This window comes from Chelonus insularis, unplaced genomic scaffold (genome assembly GCF_013357705.1).
Source record: "Chelonus insularis isolate UGA/USDA-ARS -01 unplaced genomic scaffold, ASM1335770v1 contig_71_pilon, whole genome shotgun sequence".
In the NCBI taxonomy this organism is placed as follows: Eukaryota; Metazoa; Arthropoda; class Insecta; order Hymenoptera; family Braconidae; genus Chelonus; species Chelonus insularis.
Window position 1 is genome coordinate 143,265 of NW_023276721.1, and position 19,112 is coordinate 162,376.

Below are 19,112 nucleotides of genomic sequence, written 5' to 3' on the forward strand. Positions count from 1 at the left end.
CTTGTCATCGATTAATTGAAAAATAATTTTACACAAAAATTGACATTTGAAACTGATTTTGGCAATTAAAATCAAAAAAAATTTTGCCGTAATTGGAATCGAACACCGTTCGGTAAAATAAATGTCGAACTTTCTGACTACAGAGCCAGCATATATTCATTTGCTCTGTTTACGTTTAGATATCATAAGCTTCAGGCTTAGTAACAAAGGGTGGGGGCTGTGCTTGCTTGATAGATATATTCTGTGCTCTGTCTTGCTCAGAACAGATTATTCTGAAATTTGTAAATTTCCTGGTGCGTTAAGGCTCCCTTTTTCTAATGCATCCCTGAAAATTATTATTTCTCAATCGATTTTCCTGTTACCTACTCAATTTCAATTGGAATCGAGCTTCGGCCTTCTACCGCACAACGGGAGGGCGTAAAGTCAACTTCGGAACTTTTCTTAGGTATAGCCCGGCCTTAAAGTAGGGAACTTTTTTTCTAGTTATTGCATAATGTCGCCGTCTCAGTACGTCCCCCAACAACGTGATATCACTAACAGTCCACGTAACAATGCGCCGATAATAGTAGATCAGCAGTCGTCGGCGGACTGTCGATGGGTATGGGCGCAAGTGGGGGTGTGCGTCGTTTTTGACGTAAAAATAAAAAATCATTTTTTTCATGATTTTCAGGAAACAAGCAAGTGGTCATTTAAGAAAATAAATAAGTAAAATGGAAAATAATTTTTCAATTTTAACAATAAAAATATATTTGTAAATACGATTGCATATAATTGCTAATTTAATTTTATAGTTATTATAACTATGAATAATAAAAAACAATAATAACAATCTGCAGGGAGTTCCGGCACTTCGCCGACAAGCTGTATCCCTTTTCTCTGTACCCAAGCCTGCAACTTATGATTAATAAGCCTAAAGAACAATAGAGAATACATGGTAGCTTAGTAGTTAGAGCACCAGACTCCCATTCTGCTGAGCCGGGTTCGATTCTGGTCATGACAATTTTTTTTTTATTTTAAATTGCATATTATTGCAATTGTCGGAAAACCTAATAATTTACCAATATTAACAATATAATTATTAAAACAAAACTATTATTAATACAAAAAGAATTTACTGATAATTAAAATAAAATTATTAATACAACAAAAATTTTGACGACGAGGATAACGGATCATTTGTCATCTCGAATAAAACTTCAGTCCAATTAAAGTACGGTTAGCAACGCATCCTGAAGAAAATCACACACTTCAAACATCGAGAGCTGCAAGGACGATTTGGGTCAACTACCTGAGCCTAACAATCTCAGCACCAATCAACCGCGCAGAGTAATTCTAATTTACCTGATCTCTCAACTGGATGTAGCAAACCCGGCATCAGGACGACACTGTAAGTCTTTTTTTTTTAAAGGGTGTAGAGAGGGCACGCCCTCTACTAGTGACCCTACAGACACGAGACACCACTCCGGAACTACCGTTGGGCATTACGTCAGAGTGGCGCTCACCTTCATCCTACAGATACACACGTCCGCCGCAGACATTTCCCTACATCCCCCATCCTCATCAAGAGATTAGGGGTTCAGGATCTGCTTAAGTCCATCTAGACTGTTCATCCTTGTCATCGTCGTCTTTGTACAGCTCTCTCTTCAGTACGTCGTCTCCTTTCATCCTCTTCACGTTTTTTCATTATCTTCGTGGCAAAAGCCGCCACTGCGCACCAATTCTTCACACTCTTCAGCATTACCTCCACTAAGTTTTCCACACTTATGCACGCTTCACCAGTTTCCTCTTTTAGAGTTTCTAGGAACTCTTTCGAACCTTCACACTCAAAAGCAGCATGCTCTGCAGTGTCCTCCGGCGCTTCACACAGACTACATCTATGATCACTCGCGATTTTCATCTTATAAAGGTACATATTGAACCCTCCATGTCCACTAAGCAGCTGCGTCAAATGATACTGAAGCTGTCCATGTCTCCTGTTCACCCATTGCTCAACTTCTCTTATAAGTCTGTGCGTCCATTTCCCTGTTCCTTCCTCGTCCCACCGCTGCTGCCATTTTATCATGAGCTTTGCCCTCTCCTCTCTTGCCGCTTCTTCCCTAGCCTTCTTACGGTTCTCCGGCTCCACGTTCTTCGTCTTCTCGTATGATGCCATTCTTTCTTCCGCCACAAGATCAATAGGCGCCATGCCAGCCAACACTAGGGATGCCGCTGTAGACACTGTTCTATATCCGCATATAGTCCGAAGTGCCACCTGCCGCTGCACTGACAGAAACTTACTTCTGTAAAGTTTCATTCTCATCACCCCCGCCCCACACTTCTACACCATACAACAACTGAGCCTCAACTGCCGTATACAATACTCTCCTCCGGAATTGACGGGCACCACCCACGTTCGGCATAAGTCTACTTACAGCCGCTGCAGTCTTCCGAGCCTTGTCTATCGCTCTCCCCACCTGATTAATGTAACGCAGCTTACTATCAAACAACACTCCCAGATACTTTAAGTTCCCTTTCCACTCTACAGGATATCCACCAACCCTCACCGTCGGTGGTTTCTGCTTCTGCTTCGTCGTCACCAGCACTGCCTCCGTCTTAAGAGCTGCTAACGTCAGTCCGTTCATCCTCATCCACTCGCTCACCGCGTCCAGACCGAGCTGGACCCTGTGTCCAAGCTCCGTGGTATTATGACCATGCGCCACTAGCACAACGTCGTCAGCGAATCCTATGAGTGTCACCTCCTCTGGTAGTTTGAGGTTAAGGAGTCCATCATACATGCAGTTCCAAAGAAACGGCCCCAACACTGATCCCTGAGGGACGCCTGCCGTAACTCTATACTCTACTATCCCCTCCTCTGTCTCATACAACAATACTCTGTCATCCAGGTAACTATCGATGATGCGTAGCAAATATGATGGTGTCTCTTTGGATCTGAGCGCCTCCATTATCTTCTCCCAGCTTGCACTGTTAAATGCGTTTTTAACATCAAGTGTGACGATAGCATTGACTGCCACGATCTTGCGAGCATCACTTTGTCTAGGCGCAACAATATCTAGCACATGGGCCATTGCATCAATTGTTGACCTCCCCCGCCGAAACCCGTACTGTCTACACGACAGGTCTCCGACTCTGCCAAAGTGCTCCTGAAGCCTCTGCAGTATCAATCTCTCAAAGAACTTACCAATATTATCCAGCAGGCACAACGGTCTGTAGGATGACGGATTCTCTAAGTCACCCGTGCCCTTCCTCAACAGCACTAACTTCTGCCTCTTCCATTCGGCCGGAAAAATTCCTGCCTCCAGGCAATTGTTAAACACCTCTGCAATAACCTCGGCGTGTTCCTCTCCAACCAACTTCAGGACCTCGTTCGGAACTCCGTCAGGCCCAGGCGCCTTCTTGTTCGGAAGATTCTTGACCGCTACTTCCACTTCCATCGAGGTTATTCTTTCCACCTCCACCGGCTGCTTTCTGTCTTCAAGCCCCTGCTTCGGAAGATGCTCTGGGAACAGTGTTGCCACAATATTGTGCATACGCTGAGGGTTCAGCAGCCCAGGTATCGTCGGCTGCCTTACCAGTTTCTTCATGACCAGTTTGTAGGGCACTCCCCACGGGTCCTTCTCAAGCTCACAAATAAAGCTTGCCCAGCACTTCCTTTTAGCTGCCTTGATTTCCATCTTCAGGTCTTTCCTGGCCTTCCTATACTCTTCGTTCTCTGCACTACGCTGCTCGGCCCTTCCCTCCTTCCGTCTTATACGCTGGGCTATCCTCCTCGCCTTGAGACAACGCCTTCTCTTCTCTGCTACCTCCTCTGACCACCAGTAGACCGGCTGCCTCTTCCCCCCCCCCTGGTTTCTTCCGGGGCATACATTTATCACACGCCTTTTTCAGGTAGTCGATAAGTTGTGTCGGACCCCAACTTCCATCGTCTGCTACTTCTTCCGCCAGTCTCCGAGCTTTCACTTCCTTGACATAGGCTCTCAGGTCTTCCACTCGTAATTTATTCACCGCCCAGGAATGAGTGACGCTTTTTCTCAGTTTTCCTCCCAGCGTTTCAGAGCTGTCTCGTACAGTGAACGTTATGTACTGATGGTCGCTGAGGGTCATGTCCTCTTCTACCCTCCACTCCTGTGTCCTGCCCAACAGATCGTCTGACACCATAGTAATATCCACTATAGAGCCAGTTATACCTCTTCGGAAAGTGAACGAGTTCCCGCAGTTGAGGAAGGCTAAACCTTCTTTAAGTGCCATATCTGCCACCACCTCCCCCCTTTTATCCGTCTGGGCTGCCCCCCAGACTGTGGATTTGGCGTTGAAATCACCTGCCACCACCTTACTATCCTTTTCTCTTTCTAGGAAAGTTTCTAGAGCCGCTATCTCGCGATAGAATACTGCCCTCGAGACATTGGGAGAAAAGTAGCAACTGACAAACATGATGCCGTTCACCTCCAATCCTACGAAGTTACTTTCCGACTCCACCAGGCGCCCTACCTTAAGATTCCGGTTGAGGACCACCACCGCCGCTCTGCCCGTCTTGTCTTGGTACCATGAGCACCATTCCCAGGCTCTATACTGCTCACTTATGATGATGATATCCACTTCCTTCTCGATCACTGTTTGCCGTAGCAGATCCTGTGCCTCCCTACCCCTCCCCAGGTTAATCTGAAGAACCTTTAGGGTGCCTTTTGCTGTACATTTCTTCTCCTAGCTTCAACGCACACACCACTACCAATCAGGTGTTTCGTATTCTCTTCTATCACCCCAGCATCCTTACACATGACACAACATGGTGAGTTTGGGCATTCCTTAAACTTGTGACCTCGATTCCCACACTTCCTGCAGTTTGCCGTCCTGTCAGGGCCCTGACATACTCCCGCAATATGTCCCACTCCGAAGCACCTGTAGCATCTTATCACCTCCTCCTTAAGGCGCACTCTACAATTTACCCAACCAAGCTTGAGCCTGCCAGTCGCCAACAGTTTATTGGCATCACCCACCGACATACGGAGCAGTGCTGATTGGGTGTCACTATAGCTTTTCCTTAAACCCAACAGATCCACAATTGCACCTTCACCCGTTACCATCCTGACTGCTTGAATCACTTCCTCTCTCGTTGTGACCTCATCAATATCCTTCACCTCCAGCACGACCTTCTTCGAGAGTTCATTCACTACAACCTCCTCTCCTAGCGCCTCTCTGACAACTTGCCCTAATCTGGCCGCAGTGCCCTTCCCTCTCCGCAATTCCACCAAGAGCTCTCCTCGTGCTGATCTCCTTACTCCTCCGATTTCCATCCCGTGAGCCTCCGGATTAACTTTGCCCTTGAGCTTTTTAAGGACATCTGCATATCTCTCAGCTCCATCTCTTGTCCTAATGATGATGGCTTCCGGTTTTTCAGGCTTTAACCTCTGCTTAGCCACCGGCTCTTTCCTCAGCTTGTTCACGCCCATCTTCTGTTCTGCCACATCTGATCTAGGCGCCTGGGTCTTCTTGCGTCCTTTCACCACCTTCCAGTTGGCCTCCTCTTCTCTCTCGTCATGTCTTACCTTCTGAGCACTCACTAGCCTTCTTTCCTCCCTACGTGCACTAGCCGGTTCTTTAGGCCTTTTCCTTCTATCACTCGCCTCTTCCGGGGATGCTGATGCACCCCTTTTGGGCCTGTCGCCTTCTGCTCTTCCACCCTCAGACGTCATAGCCTGTCCAGAATTCCCATATGTGCTTCTTTCTATGTCCGTCTGGGTAGATTGGTCCTTCTGCTCTTCTTTCTTAATCCTTACCTCCTCCTTTGCGCTTTTTAGGGCCAGTCTACAACTAATCATCTGTCTAAAGAACGACCTGGCCTCCCTAAGAGCCTCTTCTAGCGCTTTTGGAACTCCCGGCGTCTCCTTGCACGTTTTGGTCATGATGGCGATTTTATTTTTGAGACCAGCTAGAGCCCTTTCCTCGTCGTTGGCAAGTTTTGTGCGGTACTCTTCTTTCCTCTGCACTCTCACCTCCTCTACAGCGTCGATATCCACCACCTGAATTTCAATGTGGGACGAGTCTAAACTGAGTGACCTCTCCCGCCACCGCTTGTTCTCTTCCTTCGCCTTTCCTCTTCCTTTGGCGTGGTCCATACGGTCTGGAGTCACATCTTGTTGGGCGCAGAGCCATTTTGCTTCGCCCTCACTCATACTCCTGTTTTCTACTCTTCCAGTAGTATCCGATCCCCCGGAGGCCTGGTTACTCACCGTCCGGGTTCCGCAGTCGCTGGATGACGATCGGGGGGGGCCTGCGTGACCGCCCTTACCCGCGACCGGTACTGAGGTATCCCTCCTCTGCACCGTACTATCCTTTAAGTTTGATAAACTCATTCCATCCTTGTAAGTTGCTTTTATATTCGGGGTTTTTCCTCCCCTAGCCTAGAAGAAATTACCTCACTAGTGGTCTAGGCACCCACTTGTGAGGGTTGGAACCCTTCTTTGTCTGACCCCTCACCTGAGACCTGTCTGGCTAGGGAGGCCCTACCGGTAGCTACGCTACCGCCGGCATAGCTCCCAGGGTCATTGGGGTACACAAGCTCTGCCACCACGTCAAGGTCATGAGTTCCATAGGCAGAGGACACTGTAAGTCTAGCTTTGTTCAATTTAATAATCTTTTGCAAAAATCATCCCTAATTTTTCTATCTATATTTACAAACATGCCAAATACCCAAGACACTTTTGATGGTGATCGTTTCGAAACAGAAAAAAGAAAATTTATCACAATTTTTCCAACGCATAGAGGATCTGTGTTCGCGTACTCTCGCTTCTATTCACGTTTCTGATACTACTAAAAATGAAAACTTATTAGCAAGTCGTGTGTCTATGATTATAGATATGACAATTAATAGATTTATTTATCATTGTCATCCAAGAATTTCCCAGATGTTACGTTATCGTGAATTTAAAACAATCAATGAAGCTTTAACAGCTGGTCTATGAGAAAAAAAAGCACTCAGATTAAAATATGATTATCAAGATAAATGATGCGGACGATCAAATCATTTAACATATGAATGTCGTGACAAACAAAACAATTTAATCATAACAAAAGCAATAACAATTCTCGTTCAATAAATCATTTAACTCAACAACGTAAATTTTGTCGCTATTGTACACGCGAAGGTCAAACAATCAAAGAATGTCGTAGACACGAATATAATAATAATAAAAAAAGAAATGAAAACCAAAATTTTAACTCAGGAAATAATTCCTACCAACAAAATCGTAATCAAAATCAACCATCATTTCAATCGTCCAACTCTAACTCATCAAATCGGAATTTACCGAATAACAATAAATCTAACGCTGCTACTTATGTATGCAACACTGAATCAAATCCAAATCAATCTAACTCAAGTGATCAAATAAATCATTTACCCGCGAATTGCAGTCAATCAAACATTTATAATTTCAGTACAAATGATTTATCATATGTGCTATTTAAATCTCCTATATCAACGACTCCTAATAAATTACTAAAACTATTAGTTGACACAGGCGCATCAATATCCCTAATCAAAAAGCAAAGTCTAACTTCACCAATTCTTACTGATAATAAATGTATAACTCTTAATGGCAAAACTCCTAACGCTCCTTTAAATACTCTCGGAGAAGTTGAAATCCCTCTAAAAATTATAATCAAGATATTATTCTCGAAGCTCAACTTCTCGATGATAAAACAAATGTACCTTTTGACGGGTTACTAGGCTCAAACTTTTTCAAATCTCTAAATGTAAAAATTGACTTTGGACAATCCCAACTATCAATAAATTTATTACAATTCAAAATTCCACTTCGTACAAATACTCCATAACCTAAAAATGTCGTTAACTTAGGACCATGAACGGAAACGGTCATAAAAATTAATTCATCCAATCATCAAAACTTAAGAGAAGGCATGGTTGAATCATGAGAAACAAACGGTATCATGATTCCAAATTCAATTGTCAACATTTTACCTGGCAACCAAGCATTTATTACGGCAATAAATGCAACTAACAAATACATCCAGTCTTCTACTCCTCAGGTCAATGTACTTCCCTTACCTGACAAAGATAGTATTTTGTGCTTCAATGTAATACCAATAAACTCGTACTAGCAAATGCAGAATGATGTGATAATATTATTTTTATGCTTTTTTTCCGTTTTAAAAAACTATTCATGATAATAATTATTATCTTTAAATATATTATTCTTAATAATTGTTGTATTAATATATGTACTGAAAAAAAGTAACTCAATGTTGGTGACGATATCAATACATTACGATGACATTTTTGGTTATTAGTATTTTATAATTAGCATTAACATTTTTGGTATTCACAATGTTACTAGAATGGTCGGTTCTGTAGTGGCATCATAGTTCGTACAATACTCGTTTTTTACTCTTTTACCTGAGTGATTAGAAGAATTAGTTTTTATTATACATCTTAAAGAAATTCTACTTTCTTCTTTCTCTCAATTTTTATTTCTGAGTCCAAGGCTTATACTACAGCCTTCAGTATTTAAAGATACTGTTGCTCTTGGTGAGTTCATACCATTTATATTCTTTGAATAGTTATCATATGTAATTTTATTTGAATACTGTAATTGATTACGTGACACTGTGAATCGGCGATATCGTGTTTTCCTACTAGCTACTCGTTAGTAAGTACTTATTTCTAATTAAGGTTGCTAACGATTCTTAAATTTTGGTAGAATTTGGAAAATTTAATGGGTCAGAATGAACTTTTAATTTTCTTTACTCTGATTCTCTAGATTATTTGAACTTGCCTATTTTTATAATATGTTATTATTCGACTTTTTTTAGTTTGTCTTAAAAATGCATTCATCAAATGAGCGTAAATAGTCCTGCAATTTGTCACGGAGACAACAGATACGCTGAACCGAAATTGCATTCGGGCGTCTAGAAAATGCACCATTTTGTACGAATGTTGAAGACATTGTTGATATTCCACAAGATGATGAAGGTTCTTCTCTGATCGACATAAATCACATTTCAACTTTTCCGGTTCTCCAATATCCTAAAAGATCTTCAACTGCTACGAGTCATCGTTCCACATTAAGTTCGAATTATCACCTGTCGGGCAACAGTGATGACGATTTATCAGATGATGGAACTAATCATTACAATTTAAATGATTTCTTGAGAAATTGGGCTCTTCAGAATAGTATTACTCATAAAGCCTTAAATCAATTATTGTCTGGTTTGAGAGACAATGGAATTTATTCACTTCCGCGTTGTGCGAAAACACTACTTCGTACTCCGACAGATTATTTGATCCAAACTCTAGCGGGCGGTCCATTTGTTCACTATGGAATAGAAAAGGTGCTCACAGATCAATTAAACGATATCGAGTTATTATTGTTGTCACAAACCATCCTTTTAGATATAAATACTGATGGCGTTAGTATTTCTAAAAGTACATCCAGTGAGATGTAGCCAATTTTAGGTCGAATCGTGAATATTCCTAATACTCTATTTTTTATTGCTACATATCATGAAACAGGAAAACCGAAATCTGCATCGGAATTTCTTCATCAATTTCTAGAAGAATATAAAAATTTAAATGGCGACGGATTTCTTTTTAGAGAAATAAAATTAAGGATAAATATTCGTGCATTCATTTGTGACACGCCAGCGCGAAATTTTATACTTTCATCTGCTCAGCACAACAGTCGTTGTGGTAAATGTATTCAGATAGGTGAAACAATAAATTATCGACGACTTTTTCTCGATTTATCCTCTCCACTGAGGATAGACATCACGTTCCGGAAAGACATCCCTGTAAAAAATCATTCTCAGTCCTCATTAGAACATAATCATTTTTCTATAAGTAAACAATTTACATTAGATTATATGCATTCAGTATGCTTAGGTGTTACAAAAAAACTATTAGAAATCTACTTAAATATGGCTTTAAATGATACAAAAAAACCGTGCTTCATTCGATAAATTTTATGTACAATTTAGTACATGTACGCCTATGGAATTTCCACGAAAACCAAGATCATTGAATGATATGAATCAATTGAAAGCCTTGGAATATCGAATGTTCTTATTATATTTTGGGCTAATTGTTTTACAGCTCGTTGAGAATGTTTCGAAAAAAGAATTTATCATTTGTGATGAAACTGGATGCTTTGTTCTCCCGTTAAATCACACAAATAACCACGAAACTATTGATTAATGATAATATCGTAATAATTTAATGCTCTCTCCAAATAATAAATGTTATCTAAAATTTGTAAACCACATGTAATAATTGTTGTTACATTATTTTTATGTAAATGACATTTTCGATGATGGATTGCAGAAAACGTTTAAAGGAGAGATATGAAGTATTATTACATTAGTTATAAGATAGGATTCATTTTTTAATAACAATAAGCACTCGCAATGTACAAAACCATGTCAAACTATTTTATGATGTTATTTAAGTCCATTACACGGTGCATGTTGAACAAAAACTATTATGTGATTATTACTAAAAATAAATAACTATGCAACTTGTGTAGACCTAAAAAAGCGCATTGATTACTTCATTACTATAATACCTGAACTGCAGCCCGAGATTCGGTAGTGTGCTTGGAAACTCAGCTTGTCCAGACCTATTCATATTTGTATTTGCTGATGAGTAATGAACTGTGATAGATTGTGATTTTCTTCCAAAGCTGTTCATTTTGAAAAATTATAATCAATTTGATTAGTTTTATTTGCTTCGAATGCTCAGCATGGATGGTCTTGATACAAAATAAGTTTTTATTAAAAGCTTTTATAGCAAAAAGATGAAAAGCTAAAATTTTCATAGCACTCATTTCTCTTACAGTATTTCCAGCTTCCGGTAAAAAATTCAATTCATTTAAATATAAATACACGTTGCTACAAAAATAGTGGTTATTACTCATAACTTCAATCTTGGACACTGACTGAGAGTTTTCAGTGATACTTTTTCGATAACATATATACTAAACTATCCCTTTCGTTAATAAGTTTATTATTTAACGACATTAATTAATATTTTTAATTTTCTATTCTAAAATAAATACCGTCGTTGTTGGTATAAACTAAAGAATGTAGTTTCTCAAGATTATTGTATTTCCAACTTATTAGTGATATTATATTTTTTAGAAAATATATCAAATCAAAGTTTAAACGGTTTCTGTGAACTGGAAAAAATCAGTTAAATTCCGGTTAAATAATCGAACCGAAATTCAACCGTTTTTTCTCGGTTAAAACCCGGTAGAAAAGCAGTTGAATAACTCGCGTATTTTCACGGTTACATCTCGGTTGAATTCCGGTTAAATATTAGGTATTTAACTAAATAAAACAAGTTGAATATAAGTTAAAAACTAGTTAAAGACTGGTGGAAATGGATCTCGCGTATTTAACTGCAAAAAAGTATTTGTAAAAACAAAATAAATATCAGTGAAAGAAAAAAAAAATTTTCTCCGTAAATAACTAATTTTACATCTACTCCCGGCATTATAATTTGTTTATAACAGCCTGTAATTGTTATAAATGTTTAAAAAAAGTCAATAATTGTTAGATTTGAGTTTTTCTCGCGGAATATGTTTGATATCGACTAGATGAGGTCTCCGATGACTCTATATCTAGTCTTGTAAAATTTATTTGTTTATAACAGCCTGTAATTGTTATCAACAATAAAAAAACGTCAATAATTGTTAGATTTAAGTTTTTCCGGCGGAATGTGTTTAATATCGAATAGATGAGGTCTTTGATGACTCTATATCTACTCTCACGGATTTAATTTGTTCATAACACCCTGTAAGTTTTATAAATAATTGAAAAACTGAATTCAAATTGGATTAGTTGTAGACAGAAAACGGTTTCTATTCAATATATTTGGACTCTTCTAATGGAAAATTTTTTCTTCTACTAGAATTAAGATACAAACTATATAAAATTTCTGGAAGCATACTTCTTTTGTTAATAGCAATTGAGTTTATTATAAACAACAGGTAATGGGTGGTCATTGATATATTTGTACTCTTCCAATAGAAAATTTTTTCTTCCACTAGATTGAAGTTACTGACCGCGTCTAACAAATAAGACCCTATTTTTTTCGTTAATATTTATCTAATTAATTATAAACAATTGAAAATGGGATCCATGCATCGTGTTTTAGTTCATTAAACGAGAAATCTTTTTTTCTACTGAAACAAAGTTGCTCACTGTGTAAAATGAGTCTATACCGACTCTTTATGTTTGCAACATATTATTTGTTCTAAAGGATCAGAATTGAGTCTTACAATAGATTTCGAATAATTTTCTTTTATTATAAATACTTACGCATACATATTTTTTTTCATCCTGTTACACAGCAACAGGTTTTTGGATATGGCTTAATCACGGATGAAGTCACAGGAATCTGCTCTTTTTTAATAATCTGTTTTAGTTGATATGCACAAAAAATCGTAAAATCTCATTAAAAACAGCTCCCTCTTTTGAGGCTATACGAAAATGTGTGCCAATCATAAACAATGATAATGATGGAACGACAAAAAGTCCTAAAATCATTGTACGCTAAGTTGTCAAGTCTAAGAATCAACAATAATTTGAATGAATTATTTTTTTGACTGTTCTTTTTCGAAAAATAGTACGTTTTATGACACTGAACGTAACAACCAAAAAGAGGGGGCTGTTTTTGATGAGATATCTACTCTCGCCAGTATAATTTGTTTATAACAGTCCGCAATTGTTATAAATAATTAAAAAATGTCAATTTGCGTTGGATTTGAGATTTTTCCAGTTATATGAGTTTTTTTCATTTACTTGATTGCTGCATTATTACAAGCTGTCTATCTAGTTTTTAACACAGTTTATTCTATTTTTTGTCAAATAAGTGTATGGTGGATAGAATTGAAAAAAAATTAGCGTTTCGTGGATTCGATTTCTTTTCTTGTTCATTTAATCACCATTGACAGTTTCCTATTATATATTAACTATTTTCTACCGGCAGAACATTTTTTCGTTTAATTCATCATAATTTTATATTTTTTCTTCAGTTGCTGTGAAAAGTCTCAAGAATGAAGACTACTTTTGTAGGAACGTTTGAGGAGTACATTTACGTTTTTACATTGATTAATCTTTCAGGGGTTGTTATGGTTTTTTTCAAAAATGAGGTTGATTTTCAAAATATGTTCAAATAAGTGCACAGATATGTTTCTATACTAACTATATTTGTCAATACTATCTATTTACATTCATCACAATATTGTTCATTGGTTCGAGTTATTATTTACTATTTATCTATTTATAATACATTCGTAAATTCTCATTATATGCTTTACTATTTTTCCGGAGACCTATGGATACGATGAACAGATGAAATGATTTCATTTCAATCAGCTTCCCAGCAATTTGGAAGTTTTATCGCAATCGTCAACATCATAAGAAGCGAGTCTATTCATATGAACCACTTCTAAACGACCATTCGGAATTTTCTGAATTCTAAAAACAACATCATTCAATTTGTTTTCAATGAAATATGGACCTTCCCAATCTGATTGAAGATGAGGGAATTTCCCTTTAACTCTTCTTATAATCCCACTTCTGACACCAAATGTAAAATAATAGAATGAAAACAACTTATATTAGAAGTTCGTTTATTAAAAATGATAAATTCGAATACAGAATCAAAGACAAGACGTCTAATGTCGGCCATTCTCAGTTCTAAACTAGAGATAAACAAACTCCTCCCTCGTTGCTATAAACAATATAATCGTCAAGCAATTGTCATCAATTAACAAACTGTCGTTGGTCAATCCATCTATAGATGGACACACATATATTTTACAATATATTATATATCAAATTGATATATTATATACCAAGTATTAGATCTCGGCCATTATCAGACAAATTTCAACTTAGAATTATATTTTAAACGCTTATTCAATTTTTGGAGTTCATGACAATTACAGGCTGTTATAAACAGATAAAATTCACGAGAGAAGATACAGAGTCATAAGAGACCTTATCTAGTCGATATTGAACATATTCCACTGGAAAAATCGAATCCAACAATAATTGACTTTCTTTTATTGTTGATAACAATTACAGGCTGTTATAAATAAATTAAATATGCGAAAGTAGATATAGCGTCATCAGTGATTTGTTTTTCCAGTTTTTCCAGTTCAATACGCGAGATCTATTTCCACTATTTAACCAATATTTAACCGGTTTTTAACCAGTATTCAACTGTTATATACGTCCGGATATATAAATAATATTTTAGTTATTTGACCAGTTTTTAACTAGTTTTTAACTCATATTTAACTTGTTTTATTTAATTGAATACCTAATGTTTAACTGGGATTCAACCGAGATTTAACCGTGAAAATACGCGAGTTATTTAACTGCTTTATGATTACTGATATTTATTTTGTTTTTACAAATACTTTTTTGCAGTTAAATACGCGAGATCCATTTCCACCAGTCTTTAACTAGTTTTTAACTTATATTCAACTTGTTTTATTTAGTTAAATACCTAATATTTAACCGGAATTCAACCGAGATGTAACCGTGAAAATACGCGAGTTATTTAACTGCTTTTCAACCGGGTTTTGACCGAGAAAAAAAGGTTGAATTTCGTTCCGATTTTTTAACCTGTTTTTAACCATATTTTTACTCGAAAATAACTGGAATTTAACTTAAATTTAACTGGGTTTTAACGATTTTCGAACCGTAGAATTGCAGTTTCCAGAAACCGCGAGGTATCATATCGAATGGTTGTCCTTGAGCCTTGTTTATGGTCATATCAGAGGCTATTGTAAGCGGGAATCGTCTTCTTTCAAATGTAAAAATATATGTGTTTTTACAATACAATGTTATTTTGTTGATAAATACTACTTCTCCTGATTTATCACTATTGAATATTTTACATTGTAGAAGATTATGTCCAAGTTTCGAAACTATTTATCTTGTGCCGTTACATAAACCTGCACTGATATTGAGATACCATCGATATACCAACCCATCGAGACAATAATAACCCAGCGCTGTTGGTAAGGTTACCCTCTGCTTTAGATTGCCGGTAACAATGTCATATTTTTAACACTCGAGCTAGAATTAATCTAATTATTTACAAAGATTTTCAATGGCTGTTTATAAAATTATTCTGTTTTATCTTCACAATGGCCGGAAAAGAGATGCTAGGTTAATTATGTACAAAAAATGGTCGCGCGGTTGACGAAACGACAAATTGACTGACTAATAATGAGTTACGCAACCACCCCCTAGTTCTCCCAGGGGTTATGTTTACTCACCCAGGCCTGGTTGTGTGTTACACACACTCTCGGCATCCTCTTGCCGTGGTTCAGGTGTTACTCACTGGGCAATAGAGACACCGATCTAGGATTGGAGCTTTCTTTATCCTACGTGGCTCTTCTCCTGCGAAGTGCCTTATCCTTGTTTTTATTGAATCAGCTCTTGCCATGTATATTGTCTCACTTCCTTCCGGTCCTCTTACAGTTCCCCTTGGATCTCTTTGATGGACCGGCCCCGATCTCAACATTCGCTGCCACTGGTGATCTATACAGTAAAGTATGTATTCCATCCCCAGCTACACATCTGGCTCGGTGCCATCCTTCTTTTTCTTCTCTGGTGGTGTCTCTGGTGTCTTTTTTTTTTCCATCTTCGAGTCTACTCCTTCCTTTTTCTTGGGACAAGCTGGTTTTTGTTCTTGCAATGCCTCGGATGCCTTTTTACTTTTTTGACCAACGTTCTTCAGCTCGTATGTTTTCTAGATAATTCTGGAGTAGCTCCTGTTGCGTCACCCATAATTCGTCTAATTCAACGGACTCATCACTACTACTGAAAAGTCCAGATCTTTCGCTCGTTGGCGAGTTTCATCTTGTCTTCCTTCAAAATTTTTACCGGGTCTGGTTCAGCTGTTGCCTCACCCCCTGTAGTTGCCATTTTTATATCCTTTGCCACTTCTATTTTCGTGGCTCGTTTTTTAGTTAGTGATGGCGGTGTCGTGGCGAGTTCCCTTTCTCATTTCTTTCTTTATCGATTCTCTTTCTCGACTTCCTTCAATACCTTCTTTATGAAGGGTGGCTCCTTCGGTCTCTTTGCGCTTTTTGTGATGGTGGCCCGCTTCCGCATCCTTTCTATTGCTCCTTCTACTCTAATACATTTGCTCAGCTCCTCCACTACTACCATCGGCTACTCTGCCAACTGCATGATTTCCTCCTCCAGCTCTTTTGAGGTTATCTCCGTGTTGTCGTCCATTTTCCTGTGAACAAATACAATCTTGCCTATCTTACATACTGTAAAATAAGACTCAATAACAACTTCGGAAAATTAGAAAATAAACAAAAATGTTTATTAATGATTGACGGCAATTAATTAAAAGAAAGAATCCGTGCGGTCAACTCAAGTCACAGTCAAAAACTGGAGATAAACAAACTCTCCCCTCGTTGATATAAACCATCTAATCGTCATGCAATCGTTGTTAACTAACAAACTGTCGTTAGTCTAATAGTCATTAGATGGCGACATACAAATATTTTACACTTCTCCCGATCTTCTAAAAATTGCCACCTGGCAATCTCTATTAGTTGGGTAAAAATATTGGATTAGGCTGAAATAACAAAACATGAAAAAATCTAAAATTTAATTTCTAATTCGAAATTATGATAATCAAAATAATCATCATTCAGCCTAGATTCCAATATTGCTGCTTCCCAACTCTGTCTGCTTTAAAATAAATAAAACAAATAATTAGGCCAAACAGACCTCCAAACAGACAAAAATAATCTAAATTAAACTAAAAACGTGATTCTATACAATAAAAGATTTCTTAAAAACTAATCGTCCGTTAGTCAAATTAAAAATTAAAATTTTCATCTTCAATTCCCTTTCCATCCTTCTTTTTCATCAGGAGGAACCACTGGGAAGAACCAAAAGAACCTGAAGAGTAGGAAATGCCAAGAACTGGAAGGTCATGGAACTAAACAAAATAAAAGTTCCTCACAGAATCAAAGTTCTTCAAAAATTTCATTATTTAATCATAAATTCAATGTTCAATTAATAATTAGGTTGAATGGTCACATTTTATGGAGTCAATTCTCCAAATAAATTCCGACTTCGCATCCTTTTTTTAAACAAAAATCCGACTCTCAAATAAATGATTCAATATCATTAAAACAATCAATTCAATTCCACCTTGCGCAAGGAATTTTCATAAATAAGTTTAATAGCTTCTGCTCACTGTGCAAACTAAATTATTAAAAATTGGGCTCACAGTTACGCATACTATTCGAACAAAAATATTAGAATACCATGGACATCTAGTACCTCACTTTGCTTCACTTTGGCCAATAAATGAAGAAAAGGATTCCAGTACAATGACTCCAGCCGTGTATATCCTACAGTAACTCCACGAGAACGTTCCAGGACAGACATTGTGAATTTAAATCAACAATCAAATGATCAATGAGAGCCAACATTCTCAGACTGGAGGTTACAAAAACCCTGAATTCAACAGAAATTAGGAATCCAGAAAGAGTCAAAATAACTAATCATCTTCATAAGGAGCGAGTCTATTCACATGAACAACTTTCAAACGACCATTCGGAATTTTATGAATTCGAAAAACAACATCATTAAGTTTGTTTTTGATAATATAAGGACCTTCCCACTCACATTGAAGTTTTGGACACTTTCCTTTAACTTTTTTAGGGAAAAATAACCAAACCTTTTGACCGACATCAAAAGAAAGAATATTAGATTTCAAACCAACGAGCTATTTGATCTTGAGGATTTTTGAAAGAAAGTAACCAAGTGATAGAGGCATGATCAGTTCTAATAGTAAACCTCTTACCAAGAAGACGAAAATGTTCAACAGAAATAACAACAGCTAATAATTCTTTCCTAGTAACACAATAGTTACGTTCTCGATTATTTAATGTCTTACTGAAGTAAGCAATAACTTTTTCCTCATAAACAGTCTCACCATTATTATTAACTGGAATCTTTTGAGATAACACAGCACCAATGCCAACATTTGAAGCATTAGTATCAAGAATAAAAGGATAATTTGGATCAGGATAACCCAAAATTAGAGTAGAAGTCAAAATTTGTTTCAATTTTTGAAACGTTTGAAAAGCTAAATCATCCCAAATGAAATCTTTCTTTTCCTGACTAATAAGATATAAAGGTTTTGCAATAGTTGCAAAATCTTCAACGAATTTCCTGTAATAAGAACAAAGACCTAGAAAACTTCTAAGTTCAGATTTATTCTTAGGAACAGGCCAATTAATAATAGCAGAAATTTCATCTGGAGAACTTTTCAGTCCTTCACCAGAAACTACATGTCCAAGGAAAATAACTTCTTTTTGGAAAAATATACATTTCTTAGGATTTATCTTAAGAAAAGCTTGTAAAAGTCTTACTGAAAATAATAATATCATCCAAATAAACTAAACAAATTTCACCAAGAAAATCTTCTAAAACTATGTTCATAAGTTTAACGAAGGTAGCAGGAGCATTACACAAACCAAAAGGAAGAACCTTAAATTGCCAAACCTCATTCCAAATACAAAAAGTAGTTTTAGATCTATCCTCCGGAGCAACTTCAACTTGCCAATATACACTTTTTAAATTAACGATAGAAAACCATTGAGCACCAAGAACCATATTCAATATGTCTTCTTGATGAGGAATTGGTGTTGAATCCTTAACTGTGACATCGTTCAATTTATGATAGTCAACACAAAATCTAATTTCATCACCTTTTTTTGGAACAAGAACAACAGGAGAAGCCCAAGGACCATTACATGGTTCTATTGCATTCTGTTGTTTCATTTCCTCCATAACTGAATCAACTTTATCCCTATAATGTAAAGGAATACGACGGAAGCCTGTTTAACAGGAAGTGCATTTCCAACATTAATTTTATGTTGTAAAATTTTGCACTTTCCTAAATCAAAAGAATTTTTTGCACAAATATCCGAATTCTTCAATAAAAGTTCTTCAAAACGAAATTTATCATTGACATCCAAAAATTTTGAAGATCCTTCAAACAAATCTAAAACAAATTCTGGAAGTTTATTCAAAGAAGAACT

At 37.3% G+C, this 19,112-nt stretch overlaps 1 protein-coding gene across 1 annotated transcript; it reads right to left on the reverse strand.

Moving 5' to 3' along the window:
* Window positions 1-3,714: 3,714 nt before the first annotated feature.
* Window positions 3,715-4,245, reverse strand: LOC118071067 (uncharacterized). The gene has a single exon (XM_035090024.1). The coding sequence runs from the start codon at window positions 4,243-4,245 to the stop codon at window positions 3,715-3,717; it is 531 nt and encodes a 176-aa protein (XP_034945915.1).
* Between the last annotated feature and the right edge of the window lie 14,867 nt (window positions 4,246-19,112).